Here is a 16,561-nt window from a genome sequence, read left to right as displayed (position 1 = left end):
AAGGTGATTGGGAAGAATCCCAGGTCACTGGAAAATCTTCCATTTTAAATTTCATTAATGAGCCAGTTAATCAACAGTACTGCAAACTTATCTAGCTCAGGTGGATTGTTAAGTCAATCTTAAAGGGTTGTTTCATTCCAATCTTTAATCGACGGACAACAACGCGAAAAGAACTTTCATTTATATAGTGATTTTAACATAGAAAATGGCCCAGGGCTCTTTACGGGGGGGAAAAGAAAAAAATTAAATACAAATAGATAAGGAAATAGATGCTGATCAATGGAGAAAGAGATTAATAGGGGTGTCGGAAAGCTATGATTTGAGAAGGCTGGTGACAGAAAATAAGATAGAGGGGTTAAGGGAAGGAGCTCCACAGAGGGGGTCTGAGGCTCTGCTACCAATGATGGGGTGAAGAGAGAATGGATACATAAAAGGATAGTTGGAAAACCGAAGGCTGAGGCGAAGAATATAAGGCTGGAGGAGGTTGCAGAAGTAGGCTAGGATGAGGCCATGGAGGGATTTAAAGAGGACGATAAGGATTTAAATGTTAACGCATTGGGGGACAGGGAGCCAATGTAGATCAGCAAGGACCGGGGTGATGAGCGAGCTGGAGTTAATGTGGGATTGGATATGGGTGGCAGACATATTATCTTAAGCCCAAGAGATCCGTTTACTTCTTCAAGGAAGATAGTTATTAGCTGACTGAGAAGCATGAGTTTGAATTTTACTAGAGAACCAGCAGCATGATGAGCTGCACGAATCGAGTCCATTGCCAGTGACCACAACATGGCCACACACCATACCCCACTGAACGGTATTGCCACCAGTTAGTTATGCAGAGCTTTAGCATAAACTGCTTGCTTTTCTGTAACCGAATAATGGTAGGCACCAAACATTGGATATAGGAGTGCGTGGTCTCATACTCAGCCTTCACATAATGCCTTCTAGTTGCTGTCATGAGTATCTCAGCAGCTATCTGACTAATACTTGCCTTCAACACTATGGAACGAGGTATGCAGGACAACGTGTGATGCACCAGCCAACTTGATGTTCCAGACATTCAAGTACAGGTAAACATAGGATGGCAACAGCCAATGTTTAGGGAACCCCAATAGTGCTGGAATTGAGCCAGCTAATAGCCCATTGCTTACCAGTACATAGTATTGTGAGCTTTCTACTGCTTGTCCAGCTAGGTCCACTCTACCAGCTTGCAGGGTTATCTGGTACTGACTGGGAAAAATTCCAGCCTCACTGTTAAATTTTTCATTAACAAGCCGGATAAGCTAGCCAGCCAATCAACAATACTGCGGACCTATCTAGTTCAGGAAGTGGATTGCCAAGTAAATCACAATGTTCCATCATCAGGCGATGGCAACAACAAGAATTTGCGCATATATATATATATATATATATATAAAAAAATGATATTTATGTCACCAAGCATAGACCCTCATGGAAGAAGCATTGGCAAAAGGGTGGGGGCTAAATTGGGCCGCGTAGTGCCAGTTGTGTAAGCACTATGTGGACCCCCTAAGCACCGAAAATGGCATCCGAGATGTGCAACGCTGATTTAAAGGGACAGATGCAATTTTGGAACTCCACGCTCCAGCCAACGCACAGTTGAATAGGTCTTAAAGGACATGGAGGACCCCCACCACTTCTATTTAAAGGGATCATGAGGAGTTACAGGTTAGTTGCTGGATTATTGCTGCTGATGCATTTGTGCCTGTTTTTGGAGGTCTCCTATACTTGATACTAGGACGAGGGGACATAACCTAAAAATTAAAGCCAGAACTTTCAGCAGTGAAGTTAGGAAACGCTTCTACACGCAAAGAGTGGTAGAAGTTTGGAACGCTCTTCTGCAAACGGCAGTTGATGCTAGCTCAATTGTTCATTTTAAATCTGAGATTGATAGATTTTTGTTAACCAAAGGTATTAAGGGTTATGAGGCTACGGCAGGTATATGGAGTTAGGTTACAGATCAGCCATGATCTTATTGAATGGCGGAACAGGCTCGAGGGGCTAAATGACCTACTCCTATTCCTATAATAAAGTTTGAATACTCTCCAGGAAGTAGGCTGGCTAGCTGACAGGCAACAGCATGGGCACTGGTGGAGTGACAAGGGTGGGGCAGGAATGCTGTCATCCTGAGAGAGGACAGCAGGTTCATGTTCCATGGAGCCACTGCCACTTGCTGCGTCCTGTTATGCGCCACCGTCTCCTGCAAGAAAGCGGGACGTGTGTTGGAGAGTGTCCTGAAAGATGTTTGAGTGATGAGGTTGTCATGGTTGAATAGCTGCCAGTGTGTGTGACCTGTGAGTTGTGGATGTGAGGCTTGCAACAGTGGTAATGTGTGAGGGCAAAATGAAGCATCTGATTTGAAGGGTTGAGTACAGATTGAAAGAGTTTGTTGGTAGGTGGGTTATGGGTGTAGTGCGTGGAGCAATGGATGTGGCTAGTGGTGCAGTTGGTAGGATATGCCACTTGACAGTTGAACTCACGCACCTTGACCACTCGTGTCAAATCATTGCACTTCTTCCTGGCATTGACCTCGTCCCTTACTGCCTCCCGCTGCCTCTGGAGCATATATCTGGAGGGCCTCTTGTCACCCCTGCGGATATAGGATGCCCCTCCTTCTGTCCATCTCTTGCACCCAAGGCCTCTAGTGCATCATCAGAGAACCTTGGTGCACCCTTTCTCACAGGCCCAGTACAAACTCAGATCAGCAGATTGGTGGGGTCTGGCGTGCAGGTTGGAGGATGTCGGATGTAGTTGTGAGCAACCTTTATTCAATGTTTTGAAAGAACTCAACAGTTTATAAACATAAGGACCGGACCTGCATCTGTGTTTTACATGTGCAATTTCTGATCTCCATTCAGACCCATATCTTATAATTTGAAAATATAAGAGTCCCGCAAACTTTGAGCAGCCTGTTTGTTGCTCATCAAAAATTCCAGAGTTCCCATCATCACCATGCTTCACTATATTGCATCACAGATTCACTTCGCCATTGACTTCCACCACTTCCTGCAGTCACAGTGCACCTCCCCTTAAGAGGTTCAGACTGCCTTTAAGTAATACTAGCCACTCGTGCAATCTGGGCCCCCTGCTGGTGAGCAGCCACTCTACAGCACAGGTAATGCTGGGTGTACGCAGCAATCATGTAAAACAGCAGGCAGCACAAATGTTATGTGCTGCCTGCATTTCAACGGCCAGACATAGGTTAATTGTGCACCGCGATCCCAGCACCTGTTTTTGGGATTAACCAACTTAACCTCCGATATGTCTATTGTGAGGCTGACTTCCCCCTCCAGGGTGCGGAGCAAAGGGTTTATCTCTACCTGTAACCGTTTTCCCCTTTCACCACAAATACAGCTTAAACATGGCACTGCCAAAGGACTAGGAACAGGCTGCCTACCCTATCTATGAAATGTGTGACTTCAGAAGACTATGGTAATGGAGATAAAGTATACAGAAGTTCATACAATCACAAAAGGAAAAAAGATGAAATTAGTTGCACTTATGTGATTATTTATCTAATTTGCATGCAGTGAATCTAACTAACTGCATCAGTTATAAAAAAAATTGCTCTTCTAACCAGGTACATAAATAGAGGTTTTGTAAGAAAATTCCTCCTTAAAAAGCAAACAAAGTAACAGGTAGTTTCGGTTATGGGACACAACTACAACCAATTTAAATAGTTCAGAAAAAGTAACAGACTGCTCAAATAGTACAAAGATACGTAACTCTCAGACTGTATTACTGAACATTTGTTTTTGCATTTGGGCATGTGAACTCACTATTTGACAAGTTATACTGTCAATGATCTGGATTGTCTGCCATCACATGGCTAGTGTACTATATGACTTGAGCAGAAGATGAGCAATCTCTTTCAAGGTATGATACCTTCAATTTGTACCCCTTTTGTGGTATCCTGGGCTATGCTAAGAATCTGGATAGATCCTAAACCCAAATGCTCCATCAAGGCCACTTAAAAACATGCAAGAGTAATCAATGGCAACTCTTCCTTTGATTTTCCCTTCTCCTATAGCAGTGTTGTCTAATAGAAATGGCTGCAGTGACACCATTTTAGCGACATGCACTAATTTAAGTAGAAAACACCGTAGACACAATACAGGTTAATGTACTTCACATGTATATTTACTTAAGCATCTACCACTATTCATTGCAAAACTCTGCAGTGTTTCTCTTCCACCAAAGTTTGAAGTTCTAAGATGAGTTTGTCAGACACAGCACATCTTATGCAGCTTCTAGATTTTTGTCCAACAGCTGCGAGTGGTGCTCTGACTCCATCAGCGTGATTGCTGAGAATGTTGACTCTCACAATGAGACATGCCAGACCTACCCCTGCTCTCCATCCAGAACATGGTTGGATGCTGCTTGCCCTTTGCCATGCTGCTCGTTATTGGTTGGGCTTGCTTTCTTCTGCTGGCCTGGAGCAGTTATTCTGATTGGTCAATTTGACCTGGTCAAGCTGACTGCAATGATAGCTCCCCTCTCCATGCAATGTTGTTGATGTTTCTATGGTGCTGAAATCTGGCATCGTCACCTGTGTTTCACACCATTTTAGCAGATAACCAATAAGCAGTAACCAAGGAAGTAAAGCACACACAGCGATCTAAAAACACTCACACACTTTGCTTTTCATCTTACCATTTCACCAACAAAAGCACAAAAGGGTTAAAGTTCACATGCATATACCATGTGAATATGAGTATTGAGATTGCATACCCAACGACTGTGTCTATTCCTCATGTTTTTGTTTACGAATCAAAAATTCAATGAGCTACATCTGGATTCCAATTATTCACAAGTGGTTAGCAGCTGATGTATTGGGCAACACAACCTTCATTCAGCATCCACCACCCCAGCACACCTTGGCAGCTACATCACGAGGTGTTGAAATGCGCTTTCCTCCATTTTGCAGGTTGTTCCCCATCCAATATAAATATAAATTGCCAATCACCATTTCCAATGCAAATTAACATAGGTATCACCACGATCACAAAGACTGCAGATTTACTTCTCAAACAGACATGTGGTGTTGATGTAAAAATACAGCCATATTGAAGAAGCAGTACTTTCTAACACATATAATTGCCCTTTGCACCCGCTGCCTTTGTTGACATTCCACATTCCCCTCCAGGTAAAAAAAGATATGGGAATCCAGAACAACAAACAGAGAACTGTCAGTACCTTTTTCATGTTTTAGTCATCATCTCAATGCTGCTACAATATAGCTAGGTTACTTTGCAATGTTTTGAACAATAGCTCTTGGAATGTGCTCCAATTGAACCAAGCATACACACGGAAATATGGGGACCTGCAGGGGACAATCATGCAGTTTTTCAGGAAAATATGTTAGGAAGATATTAAGGAGGGACAGAAATCCAATTTCTATAACCACATGGAACTATTTCTGAATCTTGATGTTAGCCTGCTGCAGGAACCTATACTCTGTTTTAAACACCATCACCTTCAAGTTCCCCTCCAAGTCACACACCATCCTGACTTGGAAATATATTGCCGTTCCTTCATCGTCACTGGATCAAAATCCTGGAACTTCCTCTCAAACAGCATTGTGGGAGTACTTTCACCACATGGACTGCAGCAGTTCAAGAAGGTGGCTCATCACCACCTTTTCAAGGGCAACTAGGGATAGGCAATAAATGCTGGCCTTGCTAGTGATGCCCACATCACAAGAATTCATTTTCTTTAAAAACATTTTGGATTGCGACAAATTCCCTAATCCCCATCGAGTTACCGTACTTATATAACAGGACCAAGCCGACCCTAAAGATGAAAACTAACTACATTCTAATTCATTTCATCTGATACTGACAGGAATCTGCTTTGGCATTACTCACAGGCCTCACAGTGATCTTATCCTCAAATACATACCTGAAAACACAATACCTGTATCTAATTAAATATAGATATTAAAAAATGTAGTATGTGTCTCTATAATATGATTGTAGTGCTCTAAGCAGATCTTCAAACCCCATATGTCAGCTGCGGCGCAGTGGTAGCACTCTCTCCTCTGAGTCAGAAGATCGGTGCAGTACTGAGCGAGTGTTGCACTGTCAGCGGTGCCGTATTTTGGATGAGACGTTAAATGAGGCCTCGTCTGCCCTCTCAGGTATAAGATCCCGTGGCACTATTCGAAGAAGAGCAGGGGGGTTTTCCCCGGTGTCCTGGCCAATATTTTTCCCTCAACTAACATCACTGAAACAGATTATCTGGTCGTTATCTCATTGTTGTTTGTAGGATCTTGCTGTGTTCATGTTGGGGCTGCGTTTCCTACAACAGTGCCTACACTTGAAAAGTACTTAATTGTATCCATCACTAAAAGCACATCCTTCCATCTCTGCAATATCACTTGCCTCCACCCTTACCTCGTCCCCCATTGTTCCTGAAACCATGGGCACGATTTTAAAAGGAAAGCAATTAAAGCCGGCAGGACGATATTTAAAGCAGTAAATCAAGTACTTAAAGTACTTGAAATGTCCATAAATCCAATTAAGAATGAAGGCAAGCAATTTCAACGCTGCCTCCACGTGTTTCCCGTGCTGTGTGAAGCATGCCATGGGAAAGTAGTCGGGTTTCAGCCGGCACCATTGGGACATTTAAATCCCTGTTTGACAGATGGGGATAAAAGGTGAGTTATTGCAGCAGGGCACTCAATTCTCTCAGACAAGCTTTTGGCTGGGAGATCTTTGTGTTTAGACTGAAAATTCTTGGTTCACACACAGAATTGTTCTGTTTACACATATTTACCAACTTTTCGGACCCCTTCGAATTGACACCATCAGGATGGGGGACATGATGGCTGCATTCACGAGTACATCCGAGGACGAGCAACATCACCATCCTTGCTAGGCACGGCATGCACTTCCACCACTTGGAGCTCCACAACACAGTGCTGCGCCACAGGCACCTGCACAAGAGTGGAGAGGGGAACAACAGAGGGAGCGACGTCGCAGGAGGCACTACCCTCATCAGAGGGTGTACAGACCAAAGCTGAGCTTCCTGGACCTCTCTGAGGAGCAGTGCCTATGGAGGCTGAGAGTGAGTCGCCAGGTGGTCGCAGATATCTGCAGCCTCCTTCATACTGAGCTGCTCCCAGCTTGGTCTGGCGGCATCTCATTACCCATCGCAGTTAATGTGACCATTGCCCTCAACTTCTTCACCTCCGGATCATTCCAGGGTGCCAGGGGTGACATCGCCGGGGTCCCCCAGTCATCTGCCCACAAGTGCATAAGACAGGTCAACAACGGTTTGTTTCGCAGGGCATCGCAAGACATCAACTTCCCCACGGACGACCTCAGCCAGACGGAGAGGGCAGTGAGTTTCCACTCTATGGCTGGCTTCCCACGGTGCAGTTGATTGCATGCATATAGCAATCCGAGCAGCTCCACACGAGCCAGGACTGTTCATCAACAGAAAGGGATATCACTCCATCAAGGCTCAGCTCATTTGTGACCACCGCAAAAGATTTCTTCACGTGTGTGCAAGATTCCCTGCCAGATGGCATGATTCATTCATTCTGAGGGAATCCAACATCCCGGCCCTCTTCCATGCACCAAACAGCCTTAAGGGCTGGCTCATCGGGGACAAAGGGATATCCCCTGCACACGTGGCTTATGACACCTCTGGGGAACCCGATCAGCGAGCAACACCGTTGATACGACGACAGCCACCTCGCCACCAGGTCTGTAACTGAACATGCGATAGGGCTGCTGAAGATGCGATTTCGGTGTTGCGATCTGTGGGTCGCATTACAGTAGTGTGTTGTGTCCTGCACAACATGGCGCAACAGAGAGGGGTGCCGGTTCATGAGGCCACATTCCCTCATCCAGCATCCATATCTGCCATGAACATTGAGGAGCAGCAGCAGCAGGAGGAGGAGCCCAATGACAGAGCAGCAGCTCACCTGGCTGCTCGTGAGGCCAGGGAGTCACTAATATGCGAACGCTTCTCATAAATGAGGAGATCACAAAGTGAGAATAGTCCAGTCCTCAAGCCACCTGGAAAAAGCAGCACCAACACCATCATCCCCCCCACTCCAATGCACAAAACAGTCCTGTAACTACACATACACCCACTGTAAAGTCACCCAATGGGTGGCATCGTGTCTCCCCGTTCATGATGAAGCACATGAAAGGGCACCATCACAAAAGGCATTCAAGAATGGGCAAGACGTGGCAGCAGTGGTGAGAATGATAACATTTAAAGTGACTTTATTGAAAACCAAATATACATGACATTCTGTCAAACACCCATGGGCATACCCTTCGTGATCACAAAACCTTAGCCTTTCTCTTCCTACTATTTCTACGTGGTTCATTCCCTGTGGCTGTAGCAGAGGTAGTGGCAGGTTGCTCATGTTCATGCCTTGTCTGCTTATGTGCTTTTGACTTACGCCCTCTGGGTTTTGGAGCCCGTAAGGGCCCCTCCAAAGACTGCTCTACCTGCACATGTGCAGGGGCAGACTCAGCCACCTGGAGAGGAGGCAGCGTTGCGGGTACTGGTTGAGAGGGGGCAACGGGTGTGACATGGGAGCGCTTTGAGTGGCGTCCCCACTTCCATGTCCCTTTCGCCATCATCCCTCTCCTTGGCCAAGCCCACATCACTCCGACCACTGCTGGAGAGCAGTTTGGAGGACATGTGTGATGCCTTGAAAGCCCAGTTGTAAAGTTTCTGTCTGCTTGTTTAAGGCGGCAGAATGTTCACCCTGAATCCGAACGATTGTTATCAGGACCTGAATGGACTCATTTGTGATCCGTGCTTGAAGCTCAATGGAGGATAGCCTTCTCTCCATCGCAGACATCCTTGCACTTACCTGCAACATTATCTCAGACATTTCCGCACTTACATGCAGCACTATCTCAGAGATTCCCTCACATACCTGTGCCATTCCACTAATGCAGGAGTTGGACTCCTCCATCCTCTGCTCTATTGTGGAGTGTGAGCGTAGCACCTGTTCCAGTACCTCACAAATGTGCTGCTGTCCCTCGATCATTCTCCTTTTAAAGGATGGCCCTCGGGGTTCAGGATCTGCGTCCAGCTGAGCAGAGCCTGCAGAGGAGTGCGCCCACCGACGTGGACTCTCCATAGCTGCCCCTGCCACCACTGTCTGCTCGTGCTCACTTTTGTGTGGTGACTCACCAGGTGCACTGGTGGATGGCTCGCTAAGATGTGACGGTGCACCCTCAGAGGCCTGGAGCTCCTCTGAGGAATCGCCCTCTCCCAACACTGCAGTCGTTGAAAGGCCTGTAAGAGAACAGAAGGCAACATTAAGCATCATCACAGATGAGTTATATTGCGATGAGCATACTGAGTTGTTCAACACGCCAATCATTGTTAACATCAATTCTTGTTGTGTGTGATGAATGTTAAAGTTGTGACACAAAGGAAGATGGTAGTGGTTGTTCGAGGCCAATCATCTCAGCCCCAGGACATTGCTGCAGGAGTTCTAGGCCCAACCTTCTTCAGCTGCTTCATCAATGACCTTCCCTCCATCATAAGGTCAGAAATGGGGATGTTCGCTGATGATTGAACAGTGTTCAGTTCCATTCGCAACCCCTCAGATAATGAAGCTGTGGGTGCCCGCATGCAGCAAGACCTGGACAACATTCAGGCTTGGGCTGATAAGTGGCAAGTAACATTCACGCCAGACAAGTCCCAGGTAATGACCATCTCCAACAAGAGAGTGTCTAACCACCTCCCCTTGACATTCAATGGCATTACCTTTGCCAAATCCCCCACCATCAACATCCTGGAGGTCACCATTGACCAGAAACTTAATTGGACCAGCCACATAAATACTGTGGGTACAAGAGCAGGTCAGAGGCTGGGTATTTTGCGGCGAGTGACTCACCTCCTGACTCCCCAAAGCCTTTCCACTATCTACAAGGCACAAGTCAGCAGTGTGATGGAATACTCTCCACTTGCATGGATGAGTGCAGCTCCAACAACACTCATGAAGCTCGACACCATCCAGGACAAAGCAGCCTGCTTGATTGGCACCCCATCCACCACCCTAAACATTCACTCCCTTCACCACCATCCACAGGATGCACTGCAGCAACTCACCGAGGCATCTTCAACAGCTTTCAAAAAATATATATTCCACTGAGGAAAAAAGGGTGTAAAAGAAATGACAGCCATCCGTGGCTAAGTAAAGAAATTAAGGATAGTATCCAACTAAAAACAAGGACATATAAGGTAGCCAAACTTGGTGGGAGGATAGAAGATTGGGAAGTCTTCAAAAGACAGCAAAAAGTGACTAAAGGATTGATTAAGAAAGGGAAGATAGATTATGAAAATAAATTAGCAAAAAATATAAAAACAGATAGCAAGAGTTTCTATAGTTATATAAAAAGAAAAAGGGTGGCTAAGGCAAACGTAGGTCCCGTAGAGGATGAGACCGGGAAATTAATGGTGGGAAACATGGAGATGGCAAAAATGCTGAACAAATATTTTGTTTCAGTCTTTACGGTAGAGGACACAAAGAATATTCCAACACTGGACAAACAGGGGGCTCTACGGGGGGAGGAGCTAAATACGATTAAAATCACTGAGGAATTGGTACTCAGTAAATTAATGGGACTCAAGGCGGATAAATCCCCTGGACCTGATGGCTTACATCCTAGGGTCTTGAGGGAAGTGGCAGAGGGGATTGTGGATGCTTTGGTAGTTATTTTCCAAAATTCTCTGGACTCGGCAAAGGTCCCGGCAGATTGGAAAACTGCTAATGTAACACCCTTATTTAAAAAGGGAAGTAGGCAGAAGGCTGGAAATTATAGACCAGTTAGCCTAACATCTGTGGTGGGTAAAATTTTGGAGTCTATTATTAAGGAGACAGTAGCAGAACATTTGGATAAACATAATTTAATAGGACAAAGTCAGCATGGCTTTACGAAGGGGAAGTCATGTCTGACAAATTTGCTTGAGTTCTTTGAGGACATAACGTACAGGGTGGATAAAGGGGAACCAGTGGACGTAGTGTATTTAGACTTCCAGAAGGCATTCGACAAGGTGCTACATAAAAGATTATTGCTCAAGATAAAGAATCACTGGATTGAGGGTAATATTCTGGCATGGGTGGAGGATTGGTTATCTAACAGGAAGCAGAGAGTTGGGATAAATGGTTCATTCTCAGACTGGCAACCAGTAGCCTGTGGTGTTCCGCAGGGGTCGGTGCTGGGTCCCCAACTCTTTACAATCTATATTAACGATTTGGAGGTGGGGACCGAGTGTAACATATCAAAGTTTGCAGATGATACAAAGATGGGAGGGAAAGTAGAGAGTGAGGAGGACATAAAAAACCTACAAGGGGATATAGACAGGCTGGGTGAGTGGGCGGAGATTTGGCAGATGCAATACAATATTGGAAAATATGAGGTTATGCACTTTGGCAGGAAAAATCAGAGAGCAAGTTATTATCTTAATGGCAAGAAACTGGAAAGTACTGCAGTACAAAGGGATCTGGGGGTCCAAGTGCAAGAAAATCAAAAAGTTAGCATGCAGGTGCAGCAGGTGATCAAGAAGGCCAACGGAATGTTGGCTTTTATTGCTAGGGGGATAGAATATAAAAACAGGGAGGTATTGCTGCAGTTATATAAGGTATTGGTGAGACCGCACCTGGAATACGGCATACAGTTTTGGTGTCCATACTTAAGAAAAGACATACTTGCTCTCGAGGCAGTACAAAGAAGGCTCACTTGGTTAATCCCGGGGATGAGGGGGCGGACATATGAGGAGAGTTTGAGTAGATTGGGACTCTACTCATTGGAGTTCAGAAGAATGAGAGGCGATCTTATTGAAACATATAAGATTGTGAAGGGGCTTGATCGGGTAGATGCGGTAAGGATGTTCCCAAGGATGGGTGAAACTAGAACTAGGGGGCATAATCTTAGAATAAGGGGCTGCTCTTTCAAAACTAAGATGAGGAGAAACTTCTTCACTCAGAGGGCAGTAGGTCTGTGGAATTTGCTGCCCCAGGAAGCTGTGGAAGCTACATCATTAAATAAATTTAAAACAGAAATAGACAGTTTCCTCGACGTAAAGGGAATTAGGGGTTACGGGGAGCGGGCAGGAAATTGGACATGAATTTAGATTTGAGGTTAGGATCAGATCAGCCATAATCTTATTGAATGGAAGAGCAGGCTCGAGGGGCCGATTGGCCTACTCCTGCTCCTATTTCTTATGTTCTTATGCTCTTATAGCACCTCCCAAACCCGCAACCTCTTCCACCTAGAAGGACAAGGGCAGCAGGCACATGGGAACAACACGTCCTGCACGTTCCCCTCCAAGTCACACACCATCCCGACTTGGAAATATATCGACGTTCCTTCATCGTCGCTGGGTCAAAATCCTGGAACTCCCTACCTAACAGCACTGTGGGAGAACCTTCACCACATGGACTGCAGCGGTTCAAGAAGGCGGCTCACCGCCACCTTCTGAAGGGCAATTAGGGATGGGCAATAAATGCTGGCTTTGCCAGCGACGCCCACATCCCATGAACGAATAAAAAAAAAACAGACGTTTGTGGGGTGCCAGTATCAGCATCCCCGATGGATAGGCACACGTGGGCGCGGCTGATCTCCAGGGCCTCCTCCTCTGCCTCTGTGAGGACCACTATCAGTTGTGGCCCTCCTTCCAGTCCTTGCCCTCTCGCGTGCATTTTGCACTTGCTTCTCCTGTAAGGGGAGAAAGTACAGAAGTGAGTGAATGAGGGTGAAGTGGTCAGCCAATAAATGCATTGCTTTGGGTAAGGCTGACGGTGAAAGAGATGCATCAGAGCATTAGTAACAGAGAGAGACATCACATCGGACCAGGATTGGGGTGAGTGGTAGTGGTGGGGTCACAAATGGGGAGGTGAGGAAGTGCAGGTAAGTTGAGGATGAGCCCTAAGTGGGTGTGAGGAGTGACATGATGGAGTAGTCTTGGCAGTGCAGAATGATGTGGGGGAGGGGGTGGGGGCGGTGATGTGCAACACGGAATGCAGGAGAATCATAAGTGTACTCACTTTTGCTGACCTAGTTAGGTCATTGAAACGCTTCCTGCACTGGACCCAAGTGCGGGATATGTTGCTCCTGCTGGTGACCTCCTCTGCCACCTCGAACCAGGCCTTCTTGGTTGCAGAGTCAGGGCACTTCCTCCTGTTGGCCCGGTAAAATAGTTCCCTCCTTCTCCTCACCCCGACCAGCAGCACCTCCAGTGAGGCGTTGCTGAATCAAGGAGCTGCCTTGCCCCTGTGCTGCTCCATTGTGTCTCCGTGCTCCTTGCTTCAGCAAAATCCATTACAGCAATGGCCCTTTAAATCTCGACGCTCCAGCTGACAGCAGGTCATGCGGGTGCCCAGTCCGCCCGCTGCATAGCTTTCAAATGCCAAACCCGGAAACAAGGTTAATGGCCACCTATTAAGTTGCGATTGCGTGGGGAACGGTAAGCTTTCATTATTCGGGTTACCCGCGTGCCCGTTCATCCCCTCCCCGCTGCTACCCCGCTGCCCTTTTAAAATCGTGCCCCATGTTTTTACGACCCCTTTACTTGTTCAAGACACCTCCTTGCTGACCTCCTGCGTTCCATAAACTCTAACTTGTCCATAATTCCACCACCGGCATCCTGTCCCATACTAAGTCCCATTCATCCATCACCACTGTCCCTAATAAAGTCAACGACATACAGAGTTAGAAATGAAAACCAGAGGTGTGAGAGGTATTGAGAGAAAAGGGGAATACAGACAGAGAGTTTAAAAAAAAGGGCAAGCAGAAAGAATTAGAAAGAGGGGAATTAGAGAACGGACAAATTGAACAGATATTTTGTGTATGTCATCACTAGAATCTATTATTAAGGAGGTTATAGCAGGGCATTTAGAAAATCACAATGCAATCAGGCAGAGTCAACACAGCTTTGTGAAAGGGAAATCGTGTTTGACTAATTTATTAGAGTTCTTTGAGGAAGTAACAAGTAACGTGGATAAAGGGGATCCTGTAGATGTGGTGTACTTCGATTTCCAGAAGGCATTTAACAAGGTGCCACATCAAAGGCTACCACACAAAATAAGAGCTCATTGTGTAGGGGCTAACAGATTAGCATGGATAAAGGATTGGTTACTAACAGGAAACAGAGAGTAGGCATAAATGGGTCATTTTCAGGTCGGCAAGATGTAACGAGTGGAGTTCCACAGGGATCAGTGCTGGGACCTCAACTATTTACAATCTATATCAATGACTTGGATGATTGCTAAATTTACTGATGACACAAAGGTAGGTAAGAAAGTAAATTGTGAAAAGGACATAAGGAGTCTGCAAAGGGATATAGATAAATAAAGTGAGTGGGCAAAAATTTGGCAGATGGAGTACAATGTGGGAAAATGTGAACTTGTCCACTTTGGCAGGAGGAATAGAAAAGCACTATATTATTTAAAGGGAGATTGCAGACCTCTGAGGTATATGAATGTTGTTATTTATTGCAAGGGGAATTGAATATAAAAGTAGAAATGTTTTGCTACAGTTGTACGGGGCATTGGTGGGACCACATCTAGAATACTGTGTGCAGTTTTGGTCTCCTTATTTATGAAAGGACATAATTGTTTCAGAGGCAGTTCAGAGAAGGTTCACTCGACTGATTCCTGGGATGAGGGGGTTATCTTATGAGGAAAGTTTGGACAAGTTAGGCCTGTATACATTGGAGTTTAGAAGAATGAGAGGTGATCTCATTGAAACATATAAGATCCTGAGGGGACTAGAAGGGGTAGATGCTGTGGGAGAGACTAGAAGTAGGGGACACGGTTTAAAAGTAGGGGGTTTCTCAATTAAGACGGAGATGAGGAGAAATTTTTTCTCTCAGAGGATCGTGAGTCTGTGGAACTCCCTTCCCCAGAGAGCGGTGGAGGCAGGGTCATTGAATATTTTTAAGGCTGCATTAGATAGATTCCTGATTAACAAGGGAGTCAAAGGTTATAGTAGGTAGACGGGAAAGTAGGGTTGAGGTCACAATCAGATCAGCTTTGATCTTATCAAATTGCAGAGCAAGCTCGAGGGGCCGAATGGCCTACTCCTTTTAATTCGAATGTTCGTATGAAACAAGCACAGAGATAGTTACAGGAAGGCAGAGACACTTCTTGTTATTTTTGTCCAGGTGTAACGCTAGGGAAACTATATGCAACTATTTTTTAAAACTCTTTTAAAAATTTGCCATGGGGGAGCAGTAGCACAATCTGTTACACCACCAAAATATCAAGCTGCAGCAATGGAGAGAGGGCATATGTTTGTTTCCCCGCAGAGAAATCAGAGCCCAATAGCTCCCATACTGCTTTTGGTGACATCCTAGCAGCTATCTCAAAGTGATATTGGTGCAGGCCTGTATTTAGGCTGCCCACCCACGCATCTCATATCCTGGGGTGACTATAGGGACTGGCATGAAAGTAGAGAGAATTTTTCCCTCAGGAAAATATAGACCTTGAGGTACCTGGCTCCTGATCAGACTGTCATGTTGATGCCATTTCCACTCAACATGTAAACTGTAAAGTGGCTATTCAAAATGGGAGGCCAGTCAAAAGTTTATACTTGTTGACAAATAATGTTTAAAAAAAAATTTGGTACAGTGTAATTTCAATGAATGCTCAAGAACAACTAGACTATCCCTTCAGCAAAATATTATGTTTTTCTAAAAATGGTACAATCATAATTTTATAGTTATTTTACAATCTGTAATAAAATGTAATACGTAAAGGATGACAAGTAATAACTGCAACAATCTATACCTTTACTGTACTTACCTATTTGTTTCCGGTAGTGATCGATTGGGATTTTAGAGGCACCAACATCTTTCCTTCCCATTATCAGTGTTGCAACAGAGCATCTATAAATTAAAAGAATATTTGCATCACACTGCCGGATAATATTAAAGTCAGAATGCCCCTCCTGTTCAATCAGAAAAGATGATTTTATACATGAGAATACACTGTGTAAAAGGTTACACCAAGGAGATAATAATCCTCCTCCCCTTCATGTGCAGAGTCAGCTGAGCAATAAATGGTCAGCTCGAACAGTTCAAGAGATATTTTCAAAAAAACTTTAAATATTTTAATAGTTAATATAAATATTTAACCTGTTGACTTTCAACTCCATTGAGTGGATTAATGATATAATCACTTTACAAGATTAGTTGAAGATATTTGTCTCTGTACTGTGTATTCTCTATCGTAATCTAGGCTGACACTCCAGTGCAATACTGAAGAAGTCAGGGGTGCAAACATTCGCGTGACATGTTAAACCACTCAGGCGGGCGTAAAAGATATCATGGTACTATTCGAAGAAGAGCAGGAGAATTCCCTCCAGAGTCCTGTCCAATATATATCATCAACCAACATCATTAAAAAACAGATTATCTGATCACTATCTCATTGTTAATAGTGGGACCTTGCTGTGTACAAATTGACTGCTGCATTTCCATACATTACAAGTGACTACGCTTCAAAACTACTTAATTGGCTGTGAAGCACTTTGGGATGTCCTGAGGTCATGAA

The 16,561-nt window shown here is 44.9% G+C and overlaps 1 protein-coding gene across 1 annotated transcript in view; it reads right to left on the bottom strand.

Moving 5' to 3' along the window:
- Positions 1 to 16,561, bottom strand: part of triqk (triple QxxK/R motif containing) — a 110,207-nt gene that overhangs the window by 38,726 nt on the left and 54,920 nt on the right. The window contains exon 2 of the mRNA XM_067979361.1: positions 15,812 to 15,894. Within this exon, the coding sequence (XP_067835462.1) occupies positions 15,812 to 15,872 (61 nt within the window). The 5' untranslated portion in view covers positions 15,873 to 15,894. The remainder of the gene's footprint in view (positions 1 to 15,811; positions 15,895 to 16,561) is intronic.

This window comes from Heptranchias perlo, chromosome 3, assembly GCF_035084215.1.
Source record: "Heptranchias perlo isolate sHepPer1 chromosome 3, sHepPer1.hap1, whole genome shotgun sequence".
Lineage (NCBI taxonomy): Eukaryota > Metazoa > Chordata > Chondrichthyes > Hexanchiformes > Hexanchidae > Heptranchias > Heptranchias perlo.
This window is presented reverse-complemented; position numbering and strand designations above follow the sequence as displayed.